The 27,994-nt window shown below is 38.2% G+C and overlaps 1 protein-coding gene across 4 annotated transcripts in view; it reads right to left on the bottom strand.

Moving 5' to 3' along the window:
• Positions 1–17,974: 17,974 nt before the first annotated feature.
• The window catches only part of myo16 (myosin XVI), a 221,366-nt gene continuing 211,346 nt past the window's right edge, over positions 17,975–27,994 (bottom strand). For all 4 annotated transcript variants that reach the window (XM_084122649.1, XM_084122646.1, XM_084122648.1 and 1 more), the window contains exons 35-36: positions 27,571–27,660; positions 17,975–18,112 (exon numbers count right to left, since the gene is read on the bottom strand). In XM_084122649.1, the coding sequence (XP_083978775.1) occupies positions 27,613–27,660 (48 nt within the window). In that variant the 3' untranslated portion in view covers positions 17,975–18,112; positions 27,571–27,612. The remainder of the gene's footprint in view (positions 18,113–27,570; positions 27,661–27,994) is intronic.

Below are 27,994 nucleotides of genomic sequence, written 5' to 3' on the forward strand. Positions count from 1 at the left end.
TCCCTCCACAGACGCACGTCAGTAAATTAGGGAATGAACTTGAACTTGTTTAGCGAAAAGAGGAGGCGTGTTCCGGCGCAAACGTTCCCTGATGCTATTTTGCAGGTTTAGAAAACAATTCCGTCACAGACCAGGAAAAACCTAGTCTAAAGTCAGTGGCGCATTGCGCATGTTATTCAAATGCTATTTTGAGGGCGCATGCTTGGCCATAATGTAGCGTGTGCACAACGCGCATACACTTTGATTCTCTCATCTACATAGAAGCAGCAGTTTTCATTTTTGCAAATCATAGGCTACATTATTACAAGGAAAAATATTAACACACAAAATCATTGTTGTGTCCATGAAGATGTAAAAAAATAGGCATAAATCTAGCTTACACATTTACCCAAATTATCATACGCCTGTTTAACCGAAGCTAATTTGGGTGGGTTTCTCCCATCCCCAATGTCACTTCTCTGTCTTTTACGGCCCTGACGAGAACGTGAATGATTACGTCCTCGGCTGTGAACCGCTCCTGGCGTGCGCCTGGTAAATCCGCCATTATAATAGCAATCCGCCATGGAACAAGCGCGCCTGCTCTTAAAGGGAATGTGAGATGACGCTCTGATTGGTTTATTTCACGTTACGCCCAAACCACACCTATGAGTAATGTAGCTACTTCAGACCAACCCATTTTAGATTTGCGTCAGGCGCAAGAGTCATTTATCCCGCCGGTATAATAGCAACAGCGCCCAAGATCCACCCACAAAGTTACTTGCTTTTCGCGTTTGATACTTGCGTTTCAGATCGTTAAAATAGGGCCCCCAAGTGTGTTTGGGAAATATCACACCCCTTACCATAATTCATAAGTTTCAACACACTATTAAGGCAAGTCAACCAGGCCTTGCCCCCTGCAGTGGGAATTATTGTGACACGGGTGAATGACGGATAAGGATTTAAAATGTGAAAAAAAAAAAAATATATATATATGTATGTATATATATATATATATATATATATATATATATAGCCTATATATATATATATATATTTATTTTTTTAGGACTTTCTATACTTGGAATGTTGTGCATGTAATGCTCTTGAAAATGTCATTCCTGGGTAACGTAATGAATTTTTAAATTAATTAGGCTACATTTCTACCATTGTTGTCATATACAAATGTACTGATATCCATAATTGGAGCTCAACAAACAATCAGTGTTCGGAAAACTACATTTTAATCACAATTAATATAATCAATTTGGGATTTCATAAAGACATGGGCTCATTTTTGCCTGTTGATAACTCAAAATTCAGAACCAAATAATAAAAAAAAAAAGCTGGAAAATGTTTTCCAATAAAGTAAATAAGACTTGTTATATCATTAACTCATTAAAATATCATAAAAAAACAAAAAACAAAAACAAAACAAAAACAGAATTGTGTAATCTAACACACAAATATGGATTAAATGAATTGCCTGTGTCATTGTTAGCCGGAATGACATAGCCTACTGTATGTAGATAGATTGGTATTGTTTGAATTTTAATAATTCAGATTCTTATTGATTCATAATTTCGATTACAATAAGGTAAAAAAAAAAAAAAAAAACTTGGATATCATTTACATTTATTCTAAGTCTTATTGCAAAACATTTAATTGTAGCTGAATAACATGAACAAAAGTAAACAGGTAAAGAACATTTACAGAAGGAACTTTTGCCATGGTGTAAAAATACCATAGCAAAAACAACTAGCCTAACTAATATAAATTTCAAGCATTATTAAAGACAAGTAAACACTCAGTAATAAAAAATAATAATAATTGAAATACGCTTGAAATAAAGTGTTTTAAAATTTTCAGGTAGATAATCTGTAATCAAATGTAAAATAACACTGCACTTTATAAATGAATATACATTACAAATATAGTCACAAAAGTTATTCAGTCAAGAACACAGTGAATTTTCTCTGTCTTTTGTTGTTTGATTAACATTATTATAGAGACAGCAGCAGGAATATAATGCTGCTGTCACCTTAAGAGCTGCGCGAATACAATATACTTTTACACGTTTTCTTTGTCAACTGTTTACATTCACTTAAGACATAACAGACTGTGTTTACAAGGATATTTTGGCATATTTTTGTATACTTGTCCATTCAAGTGCAAAAAGATGCGGAAGAGAACTCAGTATGGGGTACTATACAGCATGAGAGGCAGCTTCCTGTGCGCACGTCGTTTTGGAGTCATATATGATGGTTTAAAGTCATATTAAAATGGACACAAAGGAATCGTTAAGAGGAATCGAAATATTTCATTTTAAACCGGTATTGGAATTGTTTTTCGATTCCCAACCCTCAGAAACTGCTTACTGACATAGAGAATAACTATTAATAGTGGACTTTGTGCTTTGTAACTTTATAGACCTTTTTCATGCTCAAACAGAAAAACATTGCACACCAAAGTTGAAAATGTAAAAAAACATAATAGGTCCTCTTTAATTGCTTCAAAAGAAGTGGCTACATTTACATGCAGCCAAATAATCCATTAGTAATCGGATTGACAGCTCAGTCGGACTGAAAAGCCTTAATGTAAACCTTAATCGATCCGATTGAACTCGATCTGCATGAAATTTCCATCCAATTGAAAGGGGTGGTTTATTCCTTTTCTAATCCAATCGAGAGGACATGTAAACACTTGACCGGATTGAAAACCGAAACTGGAAAAGACTGCACATGTGCCATGACTTAGAAATGGCATAATTGACGTATGACGCACAGAACGAGCTGCAGTTGTTGTTAAATAAAATTTCATAATGTCATAAACGCACGCACATCAACCCAATCACTTTATTTATCGTTCAAGTAAACGCTACGTTCAGATTCATCAATCGGAATGATTTCATTTACCACCTCACACAACTATAAAATTTGACTTGTCATCTATTAAAGCTTGACAGGCATGGAAGAAAAAGCCTCTTGCCTCCCAAAACAACAATCAACTGAAGAAACGCCTGTGATTACATTAGGAGTGAATGAATCCACTGTGCCTTTTACAGAGCACTGATTTAATTTGAAACTCTGAAAACTGACGACAACACTTCCTGTAACTCAATCGTCTGATGAACGCATTGTAATAAAGATTTTATAGCTGGTTGGTGAATATACTTTGCATCAGCAGTCCCTCCTTTTCAACATGAAGAAGTCAAATGTCATAAAGGCATTTAGATGCCATTTTAGATACACCTAATCCAATATTAAAGAAAGGCCCAGCGACTCACGTAGAACATCTTCAAAACGTTGCTCACGTAAGCAACAAAATGTTATCCACGTGTCTCCGCATTCACTAAAAATAGTTATGATTTTTCATGTCCTTTTACGTGAGGCATTCAGTGTTTAGGCTTTGTGACTAATGTAACAGATATGTGCTGGTAAGCGTTAAGGACTGAAAACCACTCCCCTATTTAGAAAGGAAAATCTGTTGCTTGCGTATGTGATTTGTGCAGATCCAATGAGTTTTGGTTTGGGGATGGAAGGGTATTGTCGAGCGAGAAAACATTGGTGATACCGGTCAGTCAGCGCGTGTTCATTTTGGCAAATCACGTGCCTGAAAATGGCATGTTTACTGTAGCAGCAGCCAATCATGTGAGCTCTTCAGGTTCCCAGCTAAAGGCACCCACACACTACAAGATAATCAGGCCAATTTTGGGCCCAAACTCTCCTCTTCCACCAATCCTATGGTAAAGTCCTGATTATCTTTATGGTTCTACAGATTATCTTATCAGATTTTCCTGTGGTGTGATGTGTGATAAGCAGGGCTTGACATTGACACCCGACAACCCGCCAAATGCAGGTGGATTTCAGCAGTGGTGTGTAAGGCGTAGAACGTGTTTTTGGTTTGAAAACGCAAGGTCTCGAGACGCGTTTTTTGAGCACCACAATTTTTTTCTCTAATGAATTTGTTTTACGCACCAATCTATAGGCCTGTATGTATGCTTGGGCTGATGGAATTAAAATGAAATGAAAATTACACAAACAAAATAACAATACAATAAACTATAACAGTCAGCTTAAGGTAGCTACAAGTATTATATCTGGTTAAATGTAAAAATAACTCCGATATCATACACTAGTTTGTGGGGTGGTTGTAAATTAAGCACAATCTGCTGTGACGTCTAAATTAGGGGTGCAACGGTTCACATAGCTCACGGTTCGATTTGTATCACGGTTTTAGGTTCACGGTTTTGGTGCGATTCAGTATGTTAATGGAAAAAAAGGACTACTGTCAAAAAAAAGAAAAAAATAACAAATATTCTAACTACAAGCAACAGCACAAATAAACACAATTAGAGCAAAGATACATATAAAATAAACATTGCTTTTCAGGTTTTTCAGGTAGGTCTCTAACATTAGTTTTCAGGTACAGAAATTGATTAAAGTAATCAAATATAAAATAGCATTGCATATTTGACTGTATACATTAAAGATTAATCCTTATTAAAGTTACAAAAGCTATTCAACCAAGAGCAGTGAGGGATTTCCTTGATTTTTGTTGTTTAACATTAAAAACACAGACCTGAGGAATATCAGACTGCTGTCCCTTTAAGACATAATGCAAGGATACAAAATACTGATACTGTTACACATGCGTTCTTTCTCGACTATATAAGTTAACTTAAGGCATAACAGACTTTGTCTGCCAGGGTACTCAGGATAATCAAGTAGATGGACGGACATGTTGACATCATTTTTGTGCGAATTTGTCCATTCAAGCGCAATGGACACACTTGAAAGAGAACTCAATATTTGCATGCTGTCTGATACTTGTGCACGCTTCGGATGAGTACACACACATACACACACACGCACACACACACATTTATTATTGGGGAGCCAGCATGTGCATCCATCGACATAAACATACATTAGAGAAACTGTCTGTTTTTACTTATTTTCAACAAAACAGATTATAGATGCGTTATCATCATTTGAGATGATGCCGTGCCGAACGGTGGGTGGAGAACGGTACGGATCGATTTATTTATTTTATTTATTTATTTATTTTTACCAAGAACCGTTACACCCCTAGTCTCAATCGTCTCAAAACGATCTGCCTGAAGTGTACATATTGAGTAGACTCGCTCCCTCTGTCAAAACAGAGGGGTCGAGCCCCGAGGGTCTGTCCAGATAAACTTCTCTCGCCCACTTGACGAAGTTGAATGCACTTCAAAATGGCTGAGGGAAAGTGCTTAGGGAACTTCACGAGTGTATGTCTAAAATTGGAGTCAAACGCAGCCACATGCTGCGTCCCAATTCGCCTACTTGTAGTACGCCCTAAAAGTATGTACTCTTTTTGTGAAGAAATTTACATGCTTTTGAATGTGTAGCAAAAGACTATAGGCAAGCTTTGTGACATACTACTTCGTCATCTTAACGGACAGATCTGTCACGTGCATCCTGTCACTGTAAACTGCCCAAGGGGGTAATCCAGCATCCGGAAAGCATATCTTCTATGGGGGCATCCATTGGCTAACAAGCCATCACCTGCTGTTAGCATTCCATTGACTCACATTCATTTTGGTTTAGCGAACAACTTTACATCTGAGGTGTTTAAAGAAGACTTTTTTGGAAAAATAGGCTAACGATTGCGTCATGACCACGCGACTTCACAGTAATTATAGAAAAAATTAGTATAGAGAAATTACCGTATAGACAGGAGGAGAAGCTCGCAGGCACTCGGGGGGACGTGGAAGCATAAAGTCCAATAAATTCAAGAATACTATACCAAACGTTGCTCCTGCTCCTAGCTCATGGACAGCTCCTACTCACGCTTTCTGTCTCTGCAAGATTCGGAGGGAATGATTTCTCTTGGCACAGATACTAGAAGACTTACAACTGTCAGACAGGTTGTTCACGTCACATCTACGTCGTCAAGCTCAGTTTGAGACTGCGCAGTACGCTCAATCAGCCATCAGGAAGAGAGTGCTTTGACTTCACTGGTCTCCGTCGAAGTCTATGGGGTCGCTGTGTCCATTTATTTTACTGTCTATGAAACTGCCCTGTCAATCATCTTGTCACAGTTAAAATCCTCCATTCAATCTAATTTAATTTCCTACCGTTTAGGAGAGAAATGTAGTTGCACGTTCATCTGCCAGTCATGGGTCTTTCATGCGGAGACTCTCCTCATGTTTTTGCAATTTGAATATAATGATGCATTTAAAAGTTAATGGCTAAACGTATTTTTATAAAAGTTCACAATGCTGCTGCAGATGCAATATAATGTAGACAACATTGAATACATTTTCGTCAGGTTAGATACTGATAATTAATCACTCAAACCCCTTTATCTAAACCTTTCTACATAACTGGACTTCCATGTCTGTAGGTTTTTTTTTAACACTTTTCACTTGTGTTTGTAGTTCTAACCGAATCCTCGTCCAACGCGCGATGGGTTGTGGGCAATATTAGCAGTTAGAGTGCGCATCAATCTGCACTTGGGATTCTGACCGGAAATAGTAGATCATCTGGGTATCTTTGGAACACTCATTTCAACATACAACGATTTGGGATGTACTAATTCTATTTTCGAATACTATTTAGGACGGATAGTATGCGAATCGGGACGCACCGACAGTTTACGCAGATCATCTTCTTTGCATGTTTTTGGATTCAGAGATGCTGTACTATTTCAGAAGGTGTGTAACAGCTCCCCCTACCATTTAACAGTGAAAACATGCCGTTAATGGCGGGGGAACGCTGTGTTATAAATTATGGAAATGGCGGGGAAAGAGTTAAGTTCAAACATTGAAATTGAATATTTCCATGAACTTCATCTAAGCATAACATAGCAATTAGGAATGCAAATTATCAATTAATTCATTAATCATTAATTGATTGACCTTATCGATCAATTAACGATTAACTGATAAGCGGCTATTTTCCTGAGAATGTAAATTTCTCACAGTATCAATAACATAAAAAGCAAAATATTGCTTATAGGCACTGAATAAAAATGCATGTTATATTGCTCCAATTGATGTTTTATTGTAACAGTTGGGATACGGTACAGATAATGGCATTTATGTAGTTTAACAAAATAAATTATCTACAGAAAATTAAAATACATAAAAAATAATTGTGCACTGGCTCACCTGTTGCATGTGAAACATTAAGCAACATAAAAATAAATTTTAAATAAAAATCTACATGGGTAGGCTTAGCCTACAATATTAAGCCTACATATAATAATCTATCTGGTAAACTACTTGAATGAAAAACTTGAAACATTAGCAGCAGCAGCACTTATAATCCCCCTTGGTCTGAGAAAGGTAACAGTAAGATTACTAGAAACTTCAAATATAGAACTGAACACAACTTAAATCATCCCTGAGGAAGGTGACAGTAAAATTAGAGGGCGTCCCTCGTTTACACTGTCAGTGAAATGTGACCAAATTCCGATTTTTTGCTCACATGTGACAGATCCGATGTGTTCTATGACAGTGTAAACAGGAAAAAAACGCATGCATTCGGATATATCGAGATCGGTTTCAGGCCTCATTCATATGTGGAAATAAATCGGATATGTGCCAATGCGACTGTCATGTAAACAGGCAGGTAGGATTTTCTGAGGCATTAGGCAACGTCTCCGCGGTTTAATGACGAGAGAAACCCACACGCATCTGCAAAGGGACGGATGGCCCGACGAAACATTGTGTCGTCGTAGGAGAGGAATGTGGACAAACGTTGACACAACATATTGTTGTACACAACAAAATTTAGGACCCACTGCTCCTCGTTAAAGCCAATATTTAAAGCCAGTATGCTCCCACCAGTCCTGAGATCTCTCTCACACACAATAACTGAAGCATATATGCGCAATGGTGGCACTTTTCGTCCTCCTTCGCCTCAATTTTGAAATGCTCCCACACTCCACTCCGTTTTGACCGCCTCATGTTTGGTTTCTTTTTTGCCGCCTCAGGTTTGTGTCGGGTCTCTCGCCGCCCGCGAGAATCTCGTGTCACGTTCGCAATGTTCAATTAGCCGACAGTTAATTTAATTTAATCAAGTAAATTCTTGTCGACAATTAATCGATAATCGATTAACCGTTTCCATCCCTAATAGCAATATATATATATATATATATATATATATATATATATAAATAATGTATTAGCATGTTAGCCATATAACCATGTGACGGGTACATTTGTGCCAAAATACAGAATAATTTGGGCACATGACCATTGACAACAACAAAACATACAGGAAAGATATAGGCCTATGTATTGTAGCATTGTTTCCTCCCCTTTGGCTTTTTAGGCCTATTTGTTTCACAATCATAGATGATTATATGGTTAGTTGCATTTTATTATTTGAATTGAGCATGTTTTGTTTCCCTGTTTTTGTGACCCATGTCTTTGGTAACAGCATTGTTAAAACTGTTTGACCGAAGAACGTTTCATCCCTCAACCTAATCATCTAATGCATGCAGTCTTTTTAACAATGTTTCTCTACTTCCCGTATCTTTTTTTATCATCTCATGGTGTGTAACAGTATGAGTCATTAAGCCGTACAGACGAACTGCTCATTAACAGCAGCGGAACAGATTGTCAAATGACACAGGGCCTTATCATTGTCATCCATAACACCTGCATGCTTCATTTATGCCTCCATCTCTGATGACCTTTGACCTGTAGTCAGAATGCCCTCTCAGAGAAGCTCACTGACATATGGATAATGGCTGGCTATAAGGATGGGTGAGGAGTGAACTGTCTTTATCCAGCTGTTACTAAAAGACATTAAGGGCAGCTAACAGCCAGTTTAAAGCCGCCCACAATTCCTTAAGCCTCAGGGGATGCACATCAGCGGAAGTTTCCAGCCGTGTCCGTGCATGTTAATTTGTGTCTACGTTCAGTGGGAGTGTTTTTTCTGGCCAATGCGCGTCGTCTATTGTAATGGGCGGGTTGTGGGAAAGTTGTCAGTTATAACATGCATGCAAAACTTCATTCCTAGAGGTTTGTATTGGTGTTGCCGTAAGCATGCATATGGCATGGGAATGTTCTGATGTAAACTACACTCACTAGCACACAGTATCATATCTGATTTAACCTTAAACCACATCACATGGTAACACACTTGGGAGCTGAGGGGTTGCTTAAGGCTCAGTTCTTGTGTTTGCTGCCAGGGTTATTCCTCTGTGGAAGAGCCAATGCTCCTCACTACGGCTGACAAAATTCTGACTGACTTGAGTGCTTTCTTTCAGGGTGCTTTCACACTGGGCTCATTTGCTGCGGTCCGAGCCCGAGCGCGATTATTCCCGGCGCCCCCCCGCAGCGTTGGTCTGGTTTCACACTCAACTTCATTCTATCGAACCCTGGTGCATCTTACATCATCGCAAACGTGCTCGGCGCATGATGCAAAACAGAACGCTGGTCAATATATTGTGTTTTTTATTATGCACAGATGAGTGAACAACACAGGTTTAGTTGTGTGTGTGTGTGTGTGTGTCGCATAAGGTGGCCTTCTGCTGCTTGCAAACATATTCTTTTGAGGAGACGGTGGATTTCTATTAATTTGTTGCCCTGATTCCACGCGCGGCATCCAAAATCTCATAATCTGTCAGTGGGTATTCTTTTAAGTAATTTGTCATGTTATCATGTTGCTTTTTTTATGAAAGTAAGCCATATTCAAGTGTTGAGAGAGAATGCATGAAGCTAGAATAAAACATATTTTGATGAATTGCTTATTCATATATTCATACAACATAATATTCTGGGGGCCATGAAAATGATCAAAAACGCTGGGGGTGGCTGGCAACTTTTTTAAAAATCGCTGGCGGGGAAAGAGTTAAGTGTTTACTGCTTTCATGTCCCCTCCAATGTCAAAATCTACACCTACACCTTTGACTAATGGGATAGTCAAGTGTCCATCAGATGCACACTTCAGAATCTCGTCAGAATTAGATCATCTGCGCAGGTTTCACCTAATGTTTTATGAGTAATGTGAATTTGGACATGCTACTCTTTTCACAAATGTTTTTTCTCCTACTATATATTACTTAATATTCAACAATATTATTGATCTGCCTGCATTGACATCATTATATGAGAACTGAACTGAGATGGATGATGACATCACTTTTTTCTCCAGAGCGACTATATAATATATAATCACCGCAAAAAATAATAATAAAAAAATAAACACTGGCCTTCACATGTGTTCACGTTGTGTCTAATGACATGGATTCATTGATTCTAATGACATGGATTGTGTCTAATAACTTGTGTCTTACATGGATTCAAGGTTTTCTAAACAAAACTTATCATCAAAAGATATCCGACCTTTCGCGGAGTACTTTCTCTTAATTAATTACACAAAAATACAGTAAGGTTCTTAAACTCTTGTTCTAGAAAATGAAGAACACAGAAAGTGCATCAGGTGTATTTTGTATTTTTATGTTTTTAATTAATTTATGAAGCCACTGCCAACACATTGTTACATGTTGCATTGTTATATTATAATACTATCATATTCTGTGTTGGCGATTAGCTAACTGAGCTGTTAATAGAAAAGCATGACAATATCACAGCTAAATACCTTTACGTATTGTGTATTCCGCCATGTTAATCACTGACACGCCCCCAACTCGTAAAGATCGGAGCTTAGAGAAAATCCCGAGCTCCCCACTGGTATTTACGACATTGTGGTTGCGTTCAAGTGCGTTCAACTCGTAAATACGATCTATACGAGATGACTTGAACGCACCAATACACTCTGTGGCGCGTTACGGCTGCGACGCGGCTACCGGAGCGGCTACCGCGCCCACTCTAGTCAATGCTTGTGTTTACAACAGCCACAACGCGGCGCGTTTCAGAAGCGTCTCTCCGCGCCGCTTCGCTAAAGATAGGCGGCTAGTCTATTTTCGACGGACGCCGCGTCCAAGCCGCACCGTAAATAAATAAAAAAAACAAAAAAAACAAAAAAACCCCAAAAAAACAAAGCAGGACCTCAGCTTTTAATTGCACGTGCTTATTTAACACAATTCTCTCACGTGAAGACCGCATTTGTCAACCCTCGCGGAGTCGCGGCAAGTGCACACTCACAGCACCAGAGAGTAATCTTGACAGCACTTGCAAGAAAATGGATAAGTAGGCTACATAATCAAATTCACAAATATTACACCATTTAAACATTATTAAAAATACATAGGCTATGAGTTACTAAAACAATATTTGTCAAAGAATACACTTGTTCACAGTTTGAACGTTCTTGTTTCCATTTGTTTAATTTCAAGATCTGAGGTGAATTATCCATTGTTGCTTTTACAGCTACAAAGCTGGAGCACTAAACGATATTCAAAGTCACATTGCATGCTTTTAACATTAAATAAAGCACATAAACACTACCTGAGATCATTGACACACTTTGTTTGTTGTTCCAGCGGCAACGTCGCAGAAAAAAAAAACTGGGGGAGGGTGGGGAGGGGGGTTGAGGTTTAAAGCGATTTATCGCAATACCGCGGGAATTTCTTGCTTTTCAACCGCGGTAAGAAAAAATCCATACTGTCCCAGCCCTATGCAAGTTTAGACACCCATGCTAAAGTTGACTAAAAAGAGGAATAAAAAAAATCATCTTTTGGAAATTGAACTTAATGCCTTAAAAAAATAGGAAAAATCCAACCTTTAAGGACACCAATTTTCGTTGTGAATGAATAATGTATCGTAAATAAATAAATGTTCTTCCTTAAAATACAGGGTGCGTAAGTCTGGACACCCCTATGTTAAATTCCCATAGAGGCAGTCAGATTTTTATTTTTAAAGGCCAGTTACTTCATGGATCCAGGATACTATGCATCCTGATAAAGTTCCCTTGGCCTTTGGAATTAAAATAGCCCCACATCATCACATAGCCTTTACCATACCTAGAGATTGGCATGGAGTACTTTCCATAAGATCATCTCTCAATGCAAATCAAACCAGCTATTAGGCTAACTGAAAGAAAACCATGCCAATCTCTAGGTATGGTGAAGGCTATGTGATGATGATGTCTTTGACCGTTAAAATCACAATCATTTTTGGTTTAAGGTAGTAAAATGGTAGTAATATGGCAGCAAAATGGTCCAAATAGCCTAACTTGCATTACCAACAAATTATATTTTTCCACAAATATTATGCCACAAACAGAAAATTTGCAGGCAATTTTGTCCAAAATGTTGTAAACCATGTCCTTTTGGTTTTGTTCATTTTCCCCTCTGAAAAAAGCCGAGCAGGGATTTCCTGGAAGTTTGAATTAAATGGCCACTTGTGGTGAGGGTCATCTGTGGCCTTGATTGCTCTCGCCATCTGTACTTGTTCCTTTTATTCCTGAGTTTCGATTGATTGGAAGAAAATCCTTTAAAATCCAGCTCCTAACCGGAATGGAAGAGAGATGCTTTTCCTCCTCACCCTGTGAAATGTGTCAACACAAGCAGATGGCAGGAGAAGATGAGACAACATCTTCCTCTCACCCTTGTTATAGGCGTCCTGCAAACGGGGACATCCTGTCTGCTCTAAAAGGGCGTGCAAGTGTGTGTGTGTGAGGAACCTGTCAGGCTCAGATCACATAATGTTCACTATAATCTAAGCAATTTCATTTGAATTCTACTGATTGGAAGAATGGCAGGTAAAATGCTGTGCCTGAATGTTTAACCAATAGAGTCTTGTAAATTTCCATATACTGTAAATGAAAAGCCTCAGAGATCTCCAAACCCCTCCAATCATTATTGGCTCTTTCCACAGAACGAATAAACTCCATTGGCATGCATGATTCAATGATTGACATGAATCAAAGGATATGGTGGCTTGGCATCAAATATTGTTTAATTCAATTCATTTATTTGTATAGCGCTTTTCACAATACATAGTGTTTGGGTGTTGAATTTGTGTATTAGCTCTTTATATTTGTATAACTCTTTATAATTGTTATATTGCATTTTTTCAAATTCAGCTTACAGTTGTGTAGCATGTGGTGTTGTTTTGAACATGTGACTTGGATAGCGTGTGTTCCTGTTGTTCTGTGTGGTCTGATTTACGAGTCTTTGCTTGTCTTCATGGCCCAGTGAGCGATAAGAGTGTAATCAGCTTACACAAGCTCTGATCCCAGCCCTGCACTGTCTAACAGTAAACACACACACACACACACACACACACACACACACCCCTCATTCAAATCGCCACATTATGCAATATTACACGCTCACATAAGCACCGGTTACATACCCTGTGTGCTGGGGAACAGCTCCGGATGTTTGCTGTTTTGGTCAGGCGGAAGGAAGGCCTCTATTTCTGTCTGTTTGTGAGATTGTGATCTAGACTTCAATGTTCAGTTTGCAAAAAAATCCTGATGTTGAAATAAACAATAACCAGTTAACGGTCAGTGTAAAACTTCTGTAGGACTGGGAGATATAGTGAAAATTGAATATGTGTGATTAGCATTTATACACAAACAATCCCATTCAAACGTTTGCGGTCATGAAGGTTTTGAAAAACTTTCATCAAAGTTATACATGCATTTTGAACAATACCCGTTCTTGTCTTATAGGACAACTTTGATGAACTTTTTTTGATCCACTTCAAATGTTGACTACTGTATTTTGGTAACAATTTACAATAAGGTTTCATTAGTTAACTTTAGTTAACATGAACTAAGAATGTTAACGGGTATACAAAATAAATACTACAGCATTTATTCATCTTATTTAATGATCATTTGAACATTCTCTAAAACATTGTAAAAATCAAAAGTTGTATTTGTTAACATTAGTTAATGCACTGTGATACAATGAACAACTATTTTTATTAACTAACATTAACAAAGATTAAAAAATATAGTAACCAAATGTATTAGTGTTAGTTCATGTTAGTTAATGCATTAACTAATGTTAACAAACGAGACCTTAATGTAGTTTTACCTTTATCTTTTGGAAAGATATTCATATTTTTTTCCCCGCTAAAACTAATTTAAAATAAAAAAATGCTGTTCTTTTGAACTTTGTTCATCAAACAATCCTAAAAAAAGTCCTTGTTGAGCACAAGAGAACATTAAAATTTTATCGACCCCAAACTTTTGAATTGTATCCAAACTTGTTGCCAGGAACAAAGTATTTATTGTGCAAACTAAAAGTAAATTCTATTTAATTATTTACGCTGTAGCATTGCAGAAATTTAGTTTGTTTTAGTACAATGTTAAATGGCACACACAGACTTCCCCATTGTTATTTTATTTTTTTAGGCTTCACTTTTTTTGATTTAACAATAAACAAGCCAGAATGTGAACATGAATACACTGTGACAATTCAATATCCCAATCCCCACTCCCACCCTACTTAACCATACTTCCATTCTTATATTTTAGCGAAAATACAAATGATTGCAATATTCGTGATACGGGCACGTTCATATGCAAATTGCGCACGCTTATTTTGTCCATTAGATCAAAAGATCTGAAAAAATAAACACATTTACCTGCCTACAGACCCTCCCCTCGAAGAAATCAGGATAGAAGTGGTTGAAAGTGGACAAAAGAGACAAATTAAAACACCAGGTGTAAACGGGATGTGATCCGATCGACCAAAACGCATCTTAATACCAGGTGTAAACAGGGCCTAAGTGAACCAGGCTGGGGTTTAACAGGGAGCCAGGGGTCTTTCAAACTAATTTCCTCAAATACCTCCTTCCCCCATTTTATGAAATGACCCAATTTTTTGCCAGTTGACTGACGCTGTGCTTTATTGCTGTACAGGAACTTTATAAAACATTTCAAAACAAAATATTTACCAAGACATACATTTTTTTTTTTTCTTTGCCCACAGACATGTATTGAAGTAACAGGCATGTTTATATATAATTTACAGAAGGATCAGAAAGGAAGAAAACAAAAAAACACATTGACTACAAAAGACAGTAACAGCCATGGTAATTTAATATTTTGTTGAGCTCTGCATATTTGAGCAAGCACAGGAATCTGAATGAGTTTTTCAATGTCTTGAGATGAAGATGTCAGTGTTGTATTTGAGACCAGCTCATTCGAGTCGGAGTCAAGACCTAGACCAGAAGAGGGTTGAATCCGAGTCAAGACCAGAAAACAGTCGAGATCGAGTCAAGAGAGGCAAGAAAACACGGTCTTGAACTTAACCCTATTCTGGTCACGGTCATGACTTGGACTCGAATGAGCTTGTCTCGACTACAACACTGGGAGATATTCACTACATACTGAGCTTAACCAAACCATTTATGGCCATTATTTTGCCATCAAATCAATAAGTCCATTATAACGAGGCCGTGTTGGGCTGGAAGGTGAGAAGTTCATAACAGCATGTCTGGATGGTTTCACAGCACCAGTTAAGACAACGGGCATGATCCAATGAAGTCTATATCTCCACACTGTATCAGACTAAGCACAGAAAAACAGACAGATGTGGTGTGTAAGTAAGAGAGATCTCATGCTTTAACATACGTTCCCTTTTTAACAACGGAGTAGAAAAATGGGCTCATACTGTACAGTTCTTTTCATTCTCTTTTTGCTTTTGTAGTATTGATGGCATGTCAATACTAGACATTATAAAATAGCATTTTTTTCAATAAATTAATGTTTCAAATAATAGTGTCGTAACCCTTTTAAGCAGTAGCGATGCAAAGCAGCCATTCCAAAACTGTGGAGCAACCCCATGAAGTGAGTTCCGGTCTCCATCAGCACCGGCCTGCACAGTGATTTTAATATGCGTCTCTGTTCTGCAGGACTGCACAGCAGTGAAAGATGCTTAAACCACCGTCCAATGGAATGGGGAAAGGGAGTATTCACATTAGTTGGGTAGATAAGAGTTAGGCCTAAAAGAAGATATGAGAAACATAAGCCTTAGCAGCCTCTTTCAGAGCGGTTTGTAACGACTTATAGAGCCAGAAAGGATGACTGGGTCTTAAAAAAAATCACCTCTACATTGTTATTTTGAGTGAATTTTAGATCACGTTTTACATTGAAAATAATGTAGCCTACTGTTTCAATACAATCATTAAACAAAACTGGTTATGTAGACCATACATATTAAGTCACCGTTTTCTCAGATTTAATGTAGGCCTATGTTAAATATTAAGATTGACATTTAAATATTGAGACCAAAGAACTTGACATAGATCATTGTGTCAGAGGAGTTGAAATAAATTTTTCTAGAAGGTGTAACATTTGGGGACCCTTTTTTCAGCAAGTCAGGACGTAAATAGACATGAAGTGACGCTCTTAATGAAGCTTAAACGAAACAGCGGCAAAGTGCAACTCAAACGTACTTGCACAAACACAAAAGTTCTGTACAATAAATTAAATATCTATACATTTCAAAGATTGACCGCAGTCCTATGTGGATGGAGAACGGCTGAAGAGTTTACCATGAATAAACAATCATTCTGTACTAAAATGATATTCACACTATAAAACCCACCACCTTAGTCCTTCTGTCATTGCACCCTTGAACATTCAGGAATAACTTTCCATTATAAAGACAATAATTTGCCAATATACTCATAAAACATTTGCAATCTGTACATAACCCATCTATTCAGTCATATTGAAGACAACCAGAACCAGAAGGTCAAGTTCTGCTTATTCTCAGAAAAGCGCCTGTATACGTCAGGTACATGGCTGTGCTTATGGTGGGGCTCCTGGTGTGAACCCAGTGTTAAAAGTCCAAAAATATTTACCCAAGTTCTTTCAGGTAATAAATCTGTACGTGCACACTGTATGGATAAACCATATGCCTCGAGACCTGTGTTTACCTTCACACATTAAGAACTACAAGAGAATATTCTGAAACTTCAGGGGGACCAAAGATCATGCACTGTTTGTACAGATCGTCTACTAAGGAACTAACATGTTACCATACAACCCAGCATTCGTACATAAGCACCTTTGAGGAAAAGTCCAAGAACTCTTGTTGCGGGAGTTGTCTGAGTCAAATCGGCAGTAATATTCATCCACCAGTAATGATTGTTCCATCTAAAGGTGTATTTGGAGAATTGTGCTCTTTAACCATTCGATATAAATCAAGTGCCTTCAAGTTCATCAACTGTATTGTGAAACCTCTTGGTTTCATGTTGCAGAAGTGTGCGCACATTAGCCTACAGTGAACGATGAATGTAGTCCAGAAGCTGGTGGAAATGTTGTTGACTTGTTACTGATAATTTCCCTGAACCCTGACCTCTTTGTAAGGTCACAACCTGTGTGTGATGGTTGCCGACGCTGATGGAGGGTAACCAAAGCACCTGAAAAAGTGTGAGGTGTAGTTGCTTTTCTGAACCTGAAGGAGGACTTTGTTCACAAAGCTAGGCCTATGAGGTCAACACAAAGTTTTGTAAACTTTAAGGTCTGTCACGTCCATGTGCCTCGAGTGCTTGAGTTGGAACAGAACTGGCACTTTTTACCCAACCCAGGCAACAACAACCACATATGGAGCGACCAGCACCAGAGTTTAAAACTAAAATATGGCTCACAATGTAGACTATAGCACGCAGTACAGTTGAGATATGTTTGCACAGCCCTAAGATAGCTTAGATGAGTTGCAATCAAAGCGATGTGATGAGAACTTTCAGACAGCGAGATGTTCAGAACACTGCGAATGGGATTCATAATAGCCATGTCCCCTTTGTTTCTTCAGGACAGAGATTGGTAGTCTTTGGGGGCTGTGTGTTATTTGGTCCCAGTTGGTCATTAGTTGGAGAGACGTGTGGAGCAAATTTTCCAAGGAACCTTTTATTCTTTCAAAAGAAGTGAAGAGAGGAACAAGAACAAATTGGGATGCCCTCTTCTCCTGAGTTCAGAGTCTGGCTCTGTTTAGAGGACATCACCCCTATGTGAGGGGCAAAACATAAAGGCCATCAGGCCTAAGGACTGGGGTTTAACTGAGGTTTAACTCAAGAAGACCACAATCTCTAGGGTGATGCTTTCTTTCTGGGACTCTTGGTCTTCACCGTTAGGGTGGGTGAGGTGTTTGTGTGGAGCCAAGCGTTCTGCCAGTCCGGTCGACCGTCACAAACACTCCTCCGCCAGCGCATTAATTCCTGCAGAGTGGCCCGCTGATCCCCACACGCACGTGACCTCTGGAGCACCTGAGAAAATGACAGAAAGGTCATGTTTAGTATGGTGCATAATGGATGGATCTACAGCAGGGGTAGCCAACCCTGCTCCTGAAGGGCTACTTTCCTGCACACTTCAGTTCCATCCCTGCTCCAAAACACCTGCCTGCTATTTTCAAGTGATCCCGAACACCTTGATTAGTTGGTCCAGGTGTGTTTGATTAGGGTTGGAGCTAAACTCTGCAGGATGGTAGCCCTTCAAAAGGAGTTTTGGCTACCCCTGATCTACAGGTATCTATACTACTTACCACCAATGATACAAATGAACAGAACAGCAATGATCCAAAATATAATTTAGATCGTAAAAGTAAAATAACCCAAATAGGTAAAGCACAAAGCAGCTAAAGCAGGAAATGAAATGTGTTCAGCATTTGGTGGAGCTGTGATTTGAGCGACGATATTATGTCATACAATACATACGAGTGTCCATGGTAAAGAATAGGAAAAATCATAGAAGAGGTGTATTCAAGTCATTGTATGGATGAATTGATAAAGAGAATACAAGTGCAAGTAACTGGATTAGAAGGACCTATTGATGTTAAAAGAATAAAAAGAAAAGAAAAACACCTCTCCTAACAGCTGCTGCCTGATGCAACTGGCAACCCTAACATACGCACATACACAAAACCCACCCATGGGTGCCTCCCATCCATCATACAAGCGTAATCAATAAACAGATAAATCAATCCATCCCAATCATCTGCAGCTGGTAAATGCCACAAATGGAACAGGACCTCCTGCTGTGCCTCGGATCCATTCATGACAGATGCAGGGATGAGGGAAAGTCACATGGCTTTAGTTTGGTCAAAGAGAAAGCCCCATGTCCATTTGTTCTCTCTCTCTCTCTCTAATGGCTCGTTCCCACTGAACGGTAAGGTTTCCACTGTCAAAAGTGAATGGTACCAAAATGCCGAATTGTACCACTTTTTCGGTACCATTACGTTGGGGTACCTAGCACAGTGGTACGGTACTAAAGGGTGGAGCTAGACTCACTGCAGGACGTTGATTGATTGACAGAGTATCGTCACTTGCACGTGCTACAAGGGGAATGACAACATAAGAGGCGCCATAATTTAATATAGGCCTACAGTTGAAATACAATACTACTGTTATTGTGTCACGAAATGTAGTTTTAAGAGTTTTTCAGGCGAGAATGTAGTTGTTTAAAGCTCAAATCTGTGGTTTATTTATTTTGTATGAAAATTTGATCCAGGTTGTGAGATCCATTCCAGGCGATCACCGGGTGCTCGACGCTCATGTACCCCACCTGGAACGGCCTTTCCTCGGCTAGTCCTTCTGATGTTTGCCGCCGACTCTGACGTCTCTGTAGTGGTTAAACATGAGATATAATTTGTCTTGTGTATCTAACGGCTGATCTTTGGTCTCGTGAATCTATAATTTGTTCCCTGGCCAATCGTTTTGGCTGAGGGCTAAGTGAAATTTCATAACTTTATATTTAGGCTATTTAACTTTACCATTGTAACATTAGAGAGTGCTGACTTTGTATGTTTGACTGAATTGTTTGCTTTAGGCTATTTCTTATTGTATAGCTTCTTGTACCTTTCACTTATACTTTTATAATGGCTATTATTGATAAAACTGAAATTTAACAAAAAGAGACTGGGTTGATTTTTAATTTTATTACAGTGAAGATGATCAGAGTACAAATGCACATTTTACCTGAACCATATTAATAAGTTTAATATTTTTTAAAATTGAAACAAAAAGAGACAGGGTTGTGTTTTATATTTCGTTTTGTTATACAAATAGGCTAACGTTATACATGCAGTGAATATAATCAATACGCGTTGCCTGAACCACATTTGTGTGGCTATAATGTTTAAGATTTCTTTAAATGAAAACGAAAAGAGGCAGTGTGGTGTTTTATAACATATTTTGTTTTAATGTTGCCTAAAATGTACATACAGAGATTACCGGAGTAGCAGAGCGAGCTGAGTGACACTTTCAAGAACGAGCTGTTCCATTTGCAAAATTACCGGACTCGCGTCTTCGGGAGTCATTCTCCTGAGTCGGACTTGGCTAGTCCGAACTTTGCGTACTTGGTACAGAGATTACCGGAGTAGCAGAGCGAGCTGAGTGACACTTTCAAGAACGCACTGTTCCATTTGCAAAATTACCGGACTTGCGTCCTCGGGAGTCATTCTCCTGAGTCGGACTTGGCTAGTCCGAACTTTGCGTACTTGGTATTGAAAATCAAGAACAAGATCTACTCTATGTCATCCATTGTTGTTTACAATGTTGCTTTCTTCTTCGCGCAAAAATGACGTCGATCGCTTCTTTCCAGCATAGGCTACACCACGCCTATCAAGTAAGGGTACTGTTGGCAGTGTAAACGCAAGCCAGATCAGGATTTACCGTCCCAAATCGTACTGTACTGTACCGTATCGTACCGCTCATTGGAAACGAGCCATAATAGGACGTCAGATGAGTGAATAACAGGAGAGACTGTCATCTGTTGTTATTGGTAATGTTAATAAGTGGAACTTACATAATCCTTACAAACGGTCTTTTGTACATAAAGGAAGAACCAATTTGGGCTGTTAACCTGGATCGAACCTTAGACTGAACCAATTACTGTCCTTGAGCAAGGTTGCTCTGGGTGAAGCATCCCTGTTGTAAGTGTTGGATACGCGTTTAATGTGCTGAAATATAACATAAATAACCAAAGAGCAGATTTGAAATCTACAGTTCAGTTTTTGAAATGGAATTTTTTTTAAATAACAAATAAAAATGGAAATGGAAAGAAATAAGAAAAAAAAAAAAAAAAACAGTCTGGGACATCAATTTCTTTTATAATCAATTGACAGAATAATTCAGCGATTCAGACTTTGCAATTCAAATGAGATGGTGTGACTGGAGGTTTCCAAATGAGAAATGGCCCCAATTAATAACTGGTGTCTAAAGCACCTAGATGAGAATCCAACAGAATGAAGAAAACGAAAAACAAAAAAAAAGCCAGGAAAAATCCGTAAACCAAGATCAGATATTTTCAGATTTCAAAATAAATACCTAAATATACATGGTGCGGAATATAAGTAGAGTTGGGGACCAGGAAAAATCTACTGAGAGTTCAAATCACTGTAACTAATATGTTTGATGTGCTAATTTTATGACACTCCCTTAAACCCTTCATGTCATAACTAGGGGGAATGTATGTTTAATGCTGATAATCCTCCTGTTCTCTGCACGAGGAGAGTGTTTAGGGAGATACGGGGGCCAAGCATACAGTGGATACTGTTGTTAGACTATCTCAAATGACGTAACGGGATGCCCCTGGCCTATTTCACCACTCCAGTCTGCTCTGAGAGAGAACTTATCCAGAAACATTGTGAGAGTGCAGTGGCGATGTGTTACAGTACAGCAGAAGCGTATTCTAGGAATCCAGGCCATTTACAGACATGCACACCCACGTACGCTGCTCGAAAGTACTGATCCATAATTTACACCTATCTGTCGACTCTCAGTTCTGACATCACTTCCCTAGCACAAAGATGGCACACAGTGTACCGAACATATCGCACACACACACACACACACACACACGTCTGGTTCGCTATATTTGTGGGGACTCTCCATAGGCATAATGATTTTTATACTGTGCATTCTGTCCCCTTAACCCTACCCCTAAACCTACCCATCACACACAACTTTCTGCATTTTTACATTTTCAAAAAAATATAATTTAGTATGTTTATAAACCCATTTCCCTTGTGGGGACCGCTGGCTGGTCCCCACAATGTAGGTGATCTCAGGTTTTACTATCCTTGTGGAGACATTTGGTTCCCACAATGTAATATAAACCTGTACACACACACACACACACACACACACACACACACAGTCAGTCAGTCAGTCAATCACGCACACTCATTAAGACCAAGCACAACGTCTGTGTCAATCACTGCATTCACACCTGTAATGCTATCTGGACGGTACACAAAGCCACACACAAAGCACCTGGATCACATGCAGCTATTCATATTCAAGCCAAAAAACCTCATCATATTTAACCTTGCATTATTTATGCGCTTCATCAAAGGGCACACATGCACACTTACAGATGTAGATACAGACAGGCGGGCTACATGACCACTTGTACTCTAAATTTAGCCCAGCCTCTGAAACCATCAGGGACATCCAGTTCTTTGACAATCAATTCACAGAATATTCAGCGATTCAGCCTTTGCAATTCAGATGAGATGGTGTCTCTGGAGGTTTCCAAACAACAAACGGCACCCATTACGCACATGGATAAACACCTACAGTTCAAAATTTCATAAGCAAATATATAGACAATTTCAGAGAATATAGAATATATAATCTTGAATTAAGTTCATTTTCTTGCACCACTGGATTTTTTTTCTCCTTGTTTTTAATGTTTGCCAGTATAAGAAAAATAAACCTCAAATATGCATGATATTTATATACTATTAAGAAAATTAAGAAAAGCGTACATCTCTCTTTTCAACTGCATACATTTTTAAAAATCCTAAAACAACACAGTAACAGCATGTGCCAAACTAAAGGGCCGTAATTTTGAAAGTATGTAAATAAGGGCAGCTGGTCAGTAGGCTCAGAAGAAGGGGAGGACACATGGAAATACCTCGTCCCTGGGGGAAAGGGGCGGCCCGTGGCTGACATTCAGCCTGGCTCACCCCTTCATGAGATAGAGGGCTGGAATTCAATACGGGTCATGCCTGAATGTCAGCGCAGTGAAAGGTCAGCGGGGACATGCGAGGCTCATCACGTTCTTATCATCCATGAGGCTTCTGCAGCGAGGACTGCACTACATTAGCCCCAACACCTACTAAAGCAATCTTGATACAAAGGCCAAAGGTCAGGGAATCATTATGAACACGCATATTATGGGATTCTCACTCTGCTGGGGCATTCGGCGGAACACATAACTTGCTTCTCCTCATTGTCCTTTATATGAGATACTATCTCTCGCTATTTCTTATCTATGCTATATACAGCAAAACTGGATACTATTCATATTGAGGTGGCAGTAATGACAACTAATAAAATGGCTTTTTATGGTTCATATGCTTTTCAACATTTTCTCAGTGTCTTTAGCATCTGCAGTGGTTTTCAACTGGTGGGTCACAAGCTAAAAATGTGTCATGTCTGTTCTGATAGGATCATGGAGCGAAACATTTAAATGGAACTCACCATATAATGGTGTTTAATTAAGAAATAAACAGGCTTATGAACTTTTTAAAAGGAAGAAAAAAATGTCCAATCAAACTTCCAATGAAGTTTTATTGTCGACCACGGTGTGCTTTGTTGTGTGAAGTATTGACTGCTGAGAGCATGAAACTGTTGCATTCAAGAAACAAAAATGGTCCAATTCAGCATGCTAACAATTTTGATTATTTGATTGTTTGGCCGATGTAGTTCATTGTGATATTAGTACATTTCAGTGTTTTACTAAAGTTTTAAATACTTTTTTTATTTCTATATGATAACTTCTCGGGTAAAATCTGGGCTGTGAAACAAAAGTTGTCGAGAAGCACTGTGACAAATATATATTTTTTCATAATTTCTTCATAATTTTAATTAAATCATACTTTTAAGTTCATTATCTTACACCATTTAATTTTTTTATTTTCTTGGTTCAAGCATAATATTTGAAAAATGAGTGTAGAAAATTCAAAATATATTCTCAGAAAACAAGTCTAGGCTACTAGACATTTGTTCTTGCTATCTTGGTTGTACTATTGGAAAATATTTTATTTAGAAAACAAATAAGTTCATAAATAAATTCCCAACATAGCCTATTCTCTGAAAACAAGTGTTATGTTACGCAATTTTGTTTTGAAGATGTTTGGATATTTTTACTTGCTATCTTTATTTTACAATTGAAAAATATATTGCCCCCTGGTTTTAAGCATAAATTGGCTTAAATGAATGCATACATGCATACATTCAAGAGATATTCTCCAAGACATATAAGCCTACTATCCAGCATATTAACAATTTTGCAATTTGTTTGGCCTATGAAGAATGTAATATTAAATTTCAATGTTTGATTTGAAAGAAATTTTACTTTATATATGATGAAAACTTGAAGCCACTTATAATGCCCAGTGTAAAATCTGGGTCTTGAAACAAAAGCAGTTGAGAAGCACTGTGCATAAATATTTCTCAAACTTCAATGGACCTGCCTCATCGGTACACCCTTCCTTATTCCAGCTTGAGGGGTATGAAGGTCTCTATATTCTTTTGGGGAGTGAATTCAGATTGTGGTCTATAGAGATATGCGTGCTAATCTCTCTGTCCAGGCCGTACAGATGTGCAGTTGGATTCTCCAATGGCTCTTTTATCATTCAGCCTTTAAGAAGATTAGTATGCTCTCCTCCTCTTATCCTGTCCCACCCTCTACAAGAACCCATGGGATCCGACCAGTCATGTCCAGATGTGTGGGGGTCTTTCAATTCTCAATTCCAGGAGGATTTGAAATTCCACATTTTCTCATAGCATCTCATGCTCACCAAGGCTGCATTTATTTGATCAAAAGTAAAGTAAAAACAGCAATATTGTGAAATAGTATTACAATTTAAAACAACTGTTTCTACTTAAACTATTTTAAAATGCAATTTATTCCTGTGGTGGCAAAGCTAAATTTTCAACATCATTACTCCAGTCTTCAGTGTCACATGATCTTTTAGAAATCATTCTAATATGTTGATTTGCTGCTCAATATATCCTGAAAAAAAGAAAATTTTCTTAAGTTCAAAATAACAGAATTTATTTAATTTAAATCTTCTGCAACATAAGTCTTTACTGTCACTTTAAAAATATTACTCTAAATGATACTATTTCAGTACATTGGTTTATATCACAGTACAATGGTATTACCATCAGATACCATCACTGTACCATAGTACTACGTTTGTGTCTTTTCGTGGTGAGGGTTTATTAATTCCCTTACAGAAAAAGTTATGTCGAAGTAGATGGTAATTTCATTTGACATTCTGTTTACCATGGTACTGAATGATTACTGTATTCATATACCATACTACTTGCAGGAATACCATGGCACCATGGTACATGGTACAAAATACCATAGTATTGAGGTGCCATGTCCAAAAAATGTACTTTTTGGTACTATTTTGAAATCAAAAGATATGTAGAATGTATTAAATGGAACTAAGAATACTAAAGTTTTACTGATATCTGAAAGCATTATAAAATTAGCCATAATACTTAATAAACAAACATGGAAGTTCCATGCGCATTTAGGCTTGATTATTCATTGTATTTTCACTGTTTAACTATCAAACACACTGCCAGTTCTTCTCTAACTGTTTTGGTTTCAAACTGTCATCATTTTGCTTTTCTTTTGCTTTGTAGAGGAACATCATAAGCCATACTGGGAATACAGCTGTCGAAAACACTCTGAGGAATCCAGGGCAACGAGGCTTGGAAGTCATCTAACAAAAGAAATCTGTGTTCATGTGATGTCTTTTTGAGGATGGTCTCCCTTCACATGGTAAATAAACAAATTGAACACTTCTGTTGGTACCAGAGTAACGCTATCCCTAAATGCACTTTAGTATCTTCGAGAGAAACTCTTAAGCATGTCTTAGGCGATGCCGCACTCTCTCAAAAACAAACACGAACATACAAATCCCATGCTTGGTGCATCAAGTACATGCTCTTCACCAGTAATTAAAATCCTATGGGCGCAGAAGGACAGATAATTAAAAAGGCAAGGCTCATGGCTAACCATAATCCTCTAACGAACGTTCCTCAGCTGCTTCTCTTCATGTTGCTGAAAAGCCTTCAGACAATTTGAGGACATCAAAAAGCTGAGAAAACCTTGAAAGGCATATCAATCCAGGTTGAGGCAGGACAAACCTGGACAGTCCTGATCATTTAAAGGTTGTACAGGCTGATCTGACACCCTGTGTGACTCCTAAGCCTATATTGGCTTACAGGCATGAAGTTAGAGGACGTCTGAGGTAAAGTGAGCTACAGAGTTCAAGGATAACAATGAATCCATACTCGTGTTGTGAGGACAACCACATCATTTGTGTGTGTATATATATATATATATATATATATATATATATCTATCTATCAGGGATGGGCATTTGTTTACTTGAGAAGTCAACATCTTAATATCTAATAAACTTCTTTTTGTAAACTAAATGCTTGCAAAGTGTGCCTGTGCTTTTGTTATTCAAAAGAATATTGTCTTGGATTTACATTTTTCTATTTAATGCAATGACAGTCATACTTTTTAAATCAAGTTAACAAACTAACGCAAAGTATCAGAAAGTGACACCATTATCCTCAAATGAAACTGAGTTTGTTTTGGCACATTTGCGTATAGTTATCACTGGATTTTAATTGGTGTGAAATGTTTTAAAGATGACAAAAGTCACACAATTCTGTTTTTATTATCAATAACTGTTGTCGGTAACACTTTATTTTGATGGTCCCTTTTGAACATTCTACTAACTATAAGTCACTTTGCAACTGCATGTCAATTAACTCTCATTACAGTATTAGTAGACTGTCTGCTTAATATCTGCTAACTCTTTATTGTGATTGTCCTCTGACAGACTTTCTACTGACTATAAGTAGCTTAGAACCTACATGTCAATAAATTCTGACCCTAACCCTACCAGTCTACTAATGCTCTACTAACACTCTAATGGGAGTTAGGTTCAGCGTTACTTATAGTCAACAGAATGTGTTAAAGGGAACATCAAAATAAAGTGAAACTCTATTATCATTTGAAATCGAGTACTAGTGGCCATCCTATATATCCGTTTACATCATTTACACACTGACCTGTTCCCTCTGGCCGTATGTGTGGCACATGTGAACATTTGTTTGAGGTTGAAACACAAGAGTCATTGATTCAGTGCAGAGACGTGGCTCTGCTCCACACTCCCTATAAGGCATGATTCAGCAGGCAACAATGAGCATCTCAGCATGAGGACAAACTTCATAAAGAGCCTCTGTTTCAGGGGAAAATCAATAAGAAAAACTTAGGAAGAAAGAGAACGCAAAAAAGGGACTGGATTGAATGAGGGATCAAGGAAAGAGCAGGGTCATCATGTACGCAGCAACGGAAGAAGAACCAGCGGTGAGGAATGGAGTAATTTCAACAAAAACTGCAGCTCATTTTCACATTTCATTACAGAAAGAAAGCTATACAGCATAAGTAGATGACTAAATGATGAGTCATTTTTAATTTAATTATTTGTTTGATATTGATTACCGTAACGGCATCATTACAAATTATGTCCCTATTGCATTGCAAGAGCGGATCCTAGATGTTGCAGAGCTGCAGTTTCCTTCAATAGCATGGGAAGCAAAAAGTGAAACGTAAAAGACGGGAATTGGAAGGTGCAGGCCAGCCAGTGAGGTACTGTGCTATAGACCAGACTCACCCCATCCCTATACAGGCCTGAGGGCTCATTCAGCCCCCCTGCCTACAGCGCCGCCCCCGCACCGAAAGGCGAGAAGTTGAGGTGACTCCTCTGGAAGAGAGGAAAGAAAGAGAGAGAGAGTGTTCAAAACACATATACAGCATTTCTTACATTCTTTTCACAACATGAAATCATGTGCTCAATACACGTGATTACCAGTAACAGATGCATGGGCGTCGGAAGAAAAAAAAAAGTGGGTGGGTCCTCCCCCAGAAAAATGTTACTGGAGTAAATACCATTTCATGTAGGCTATTCTGGTGCCTTTTAATTAAAACAACCCAGGTGAAAAAGACGTACTATTAAATATATAAAAAATGTATGTTTTTAGTACAATACAAATATACTTTAATGCATTTTTAATACATTTAACAGTACGTCTTTTTCA

The sequence above is a fragment of the Abramis brama genome (assembly GCF_963993115.1).
Source record: "Abramis brama genome assembly, chromosome: 8".
NCBI lineage: Eukaryota > Metazoa > Chordata > Actinopteri > Cypriniformes > Leuciscidae > Abramis > Abramis brama.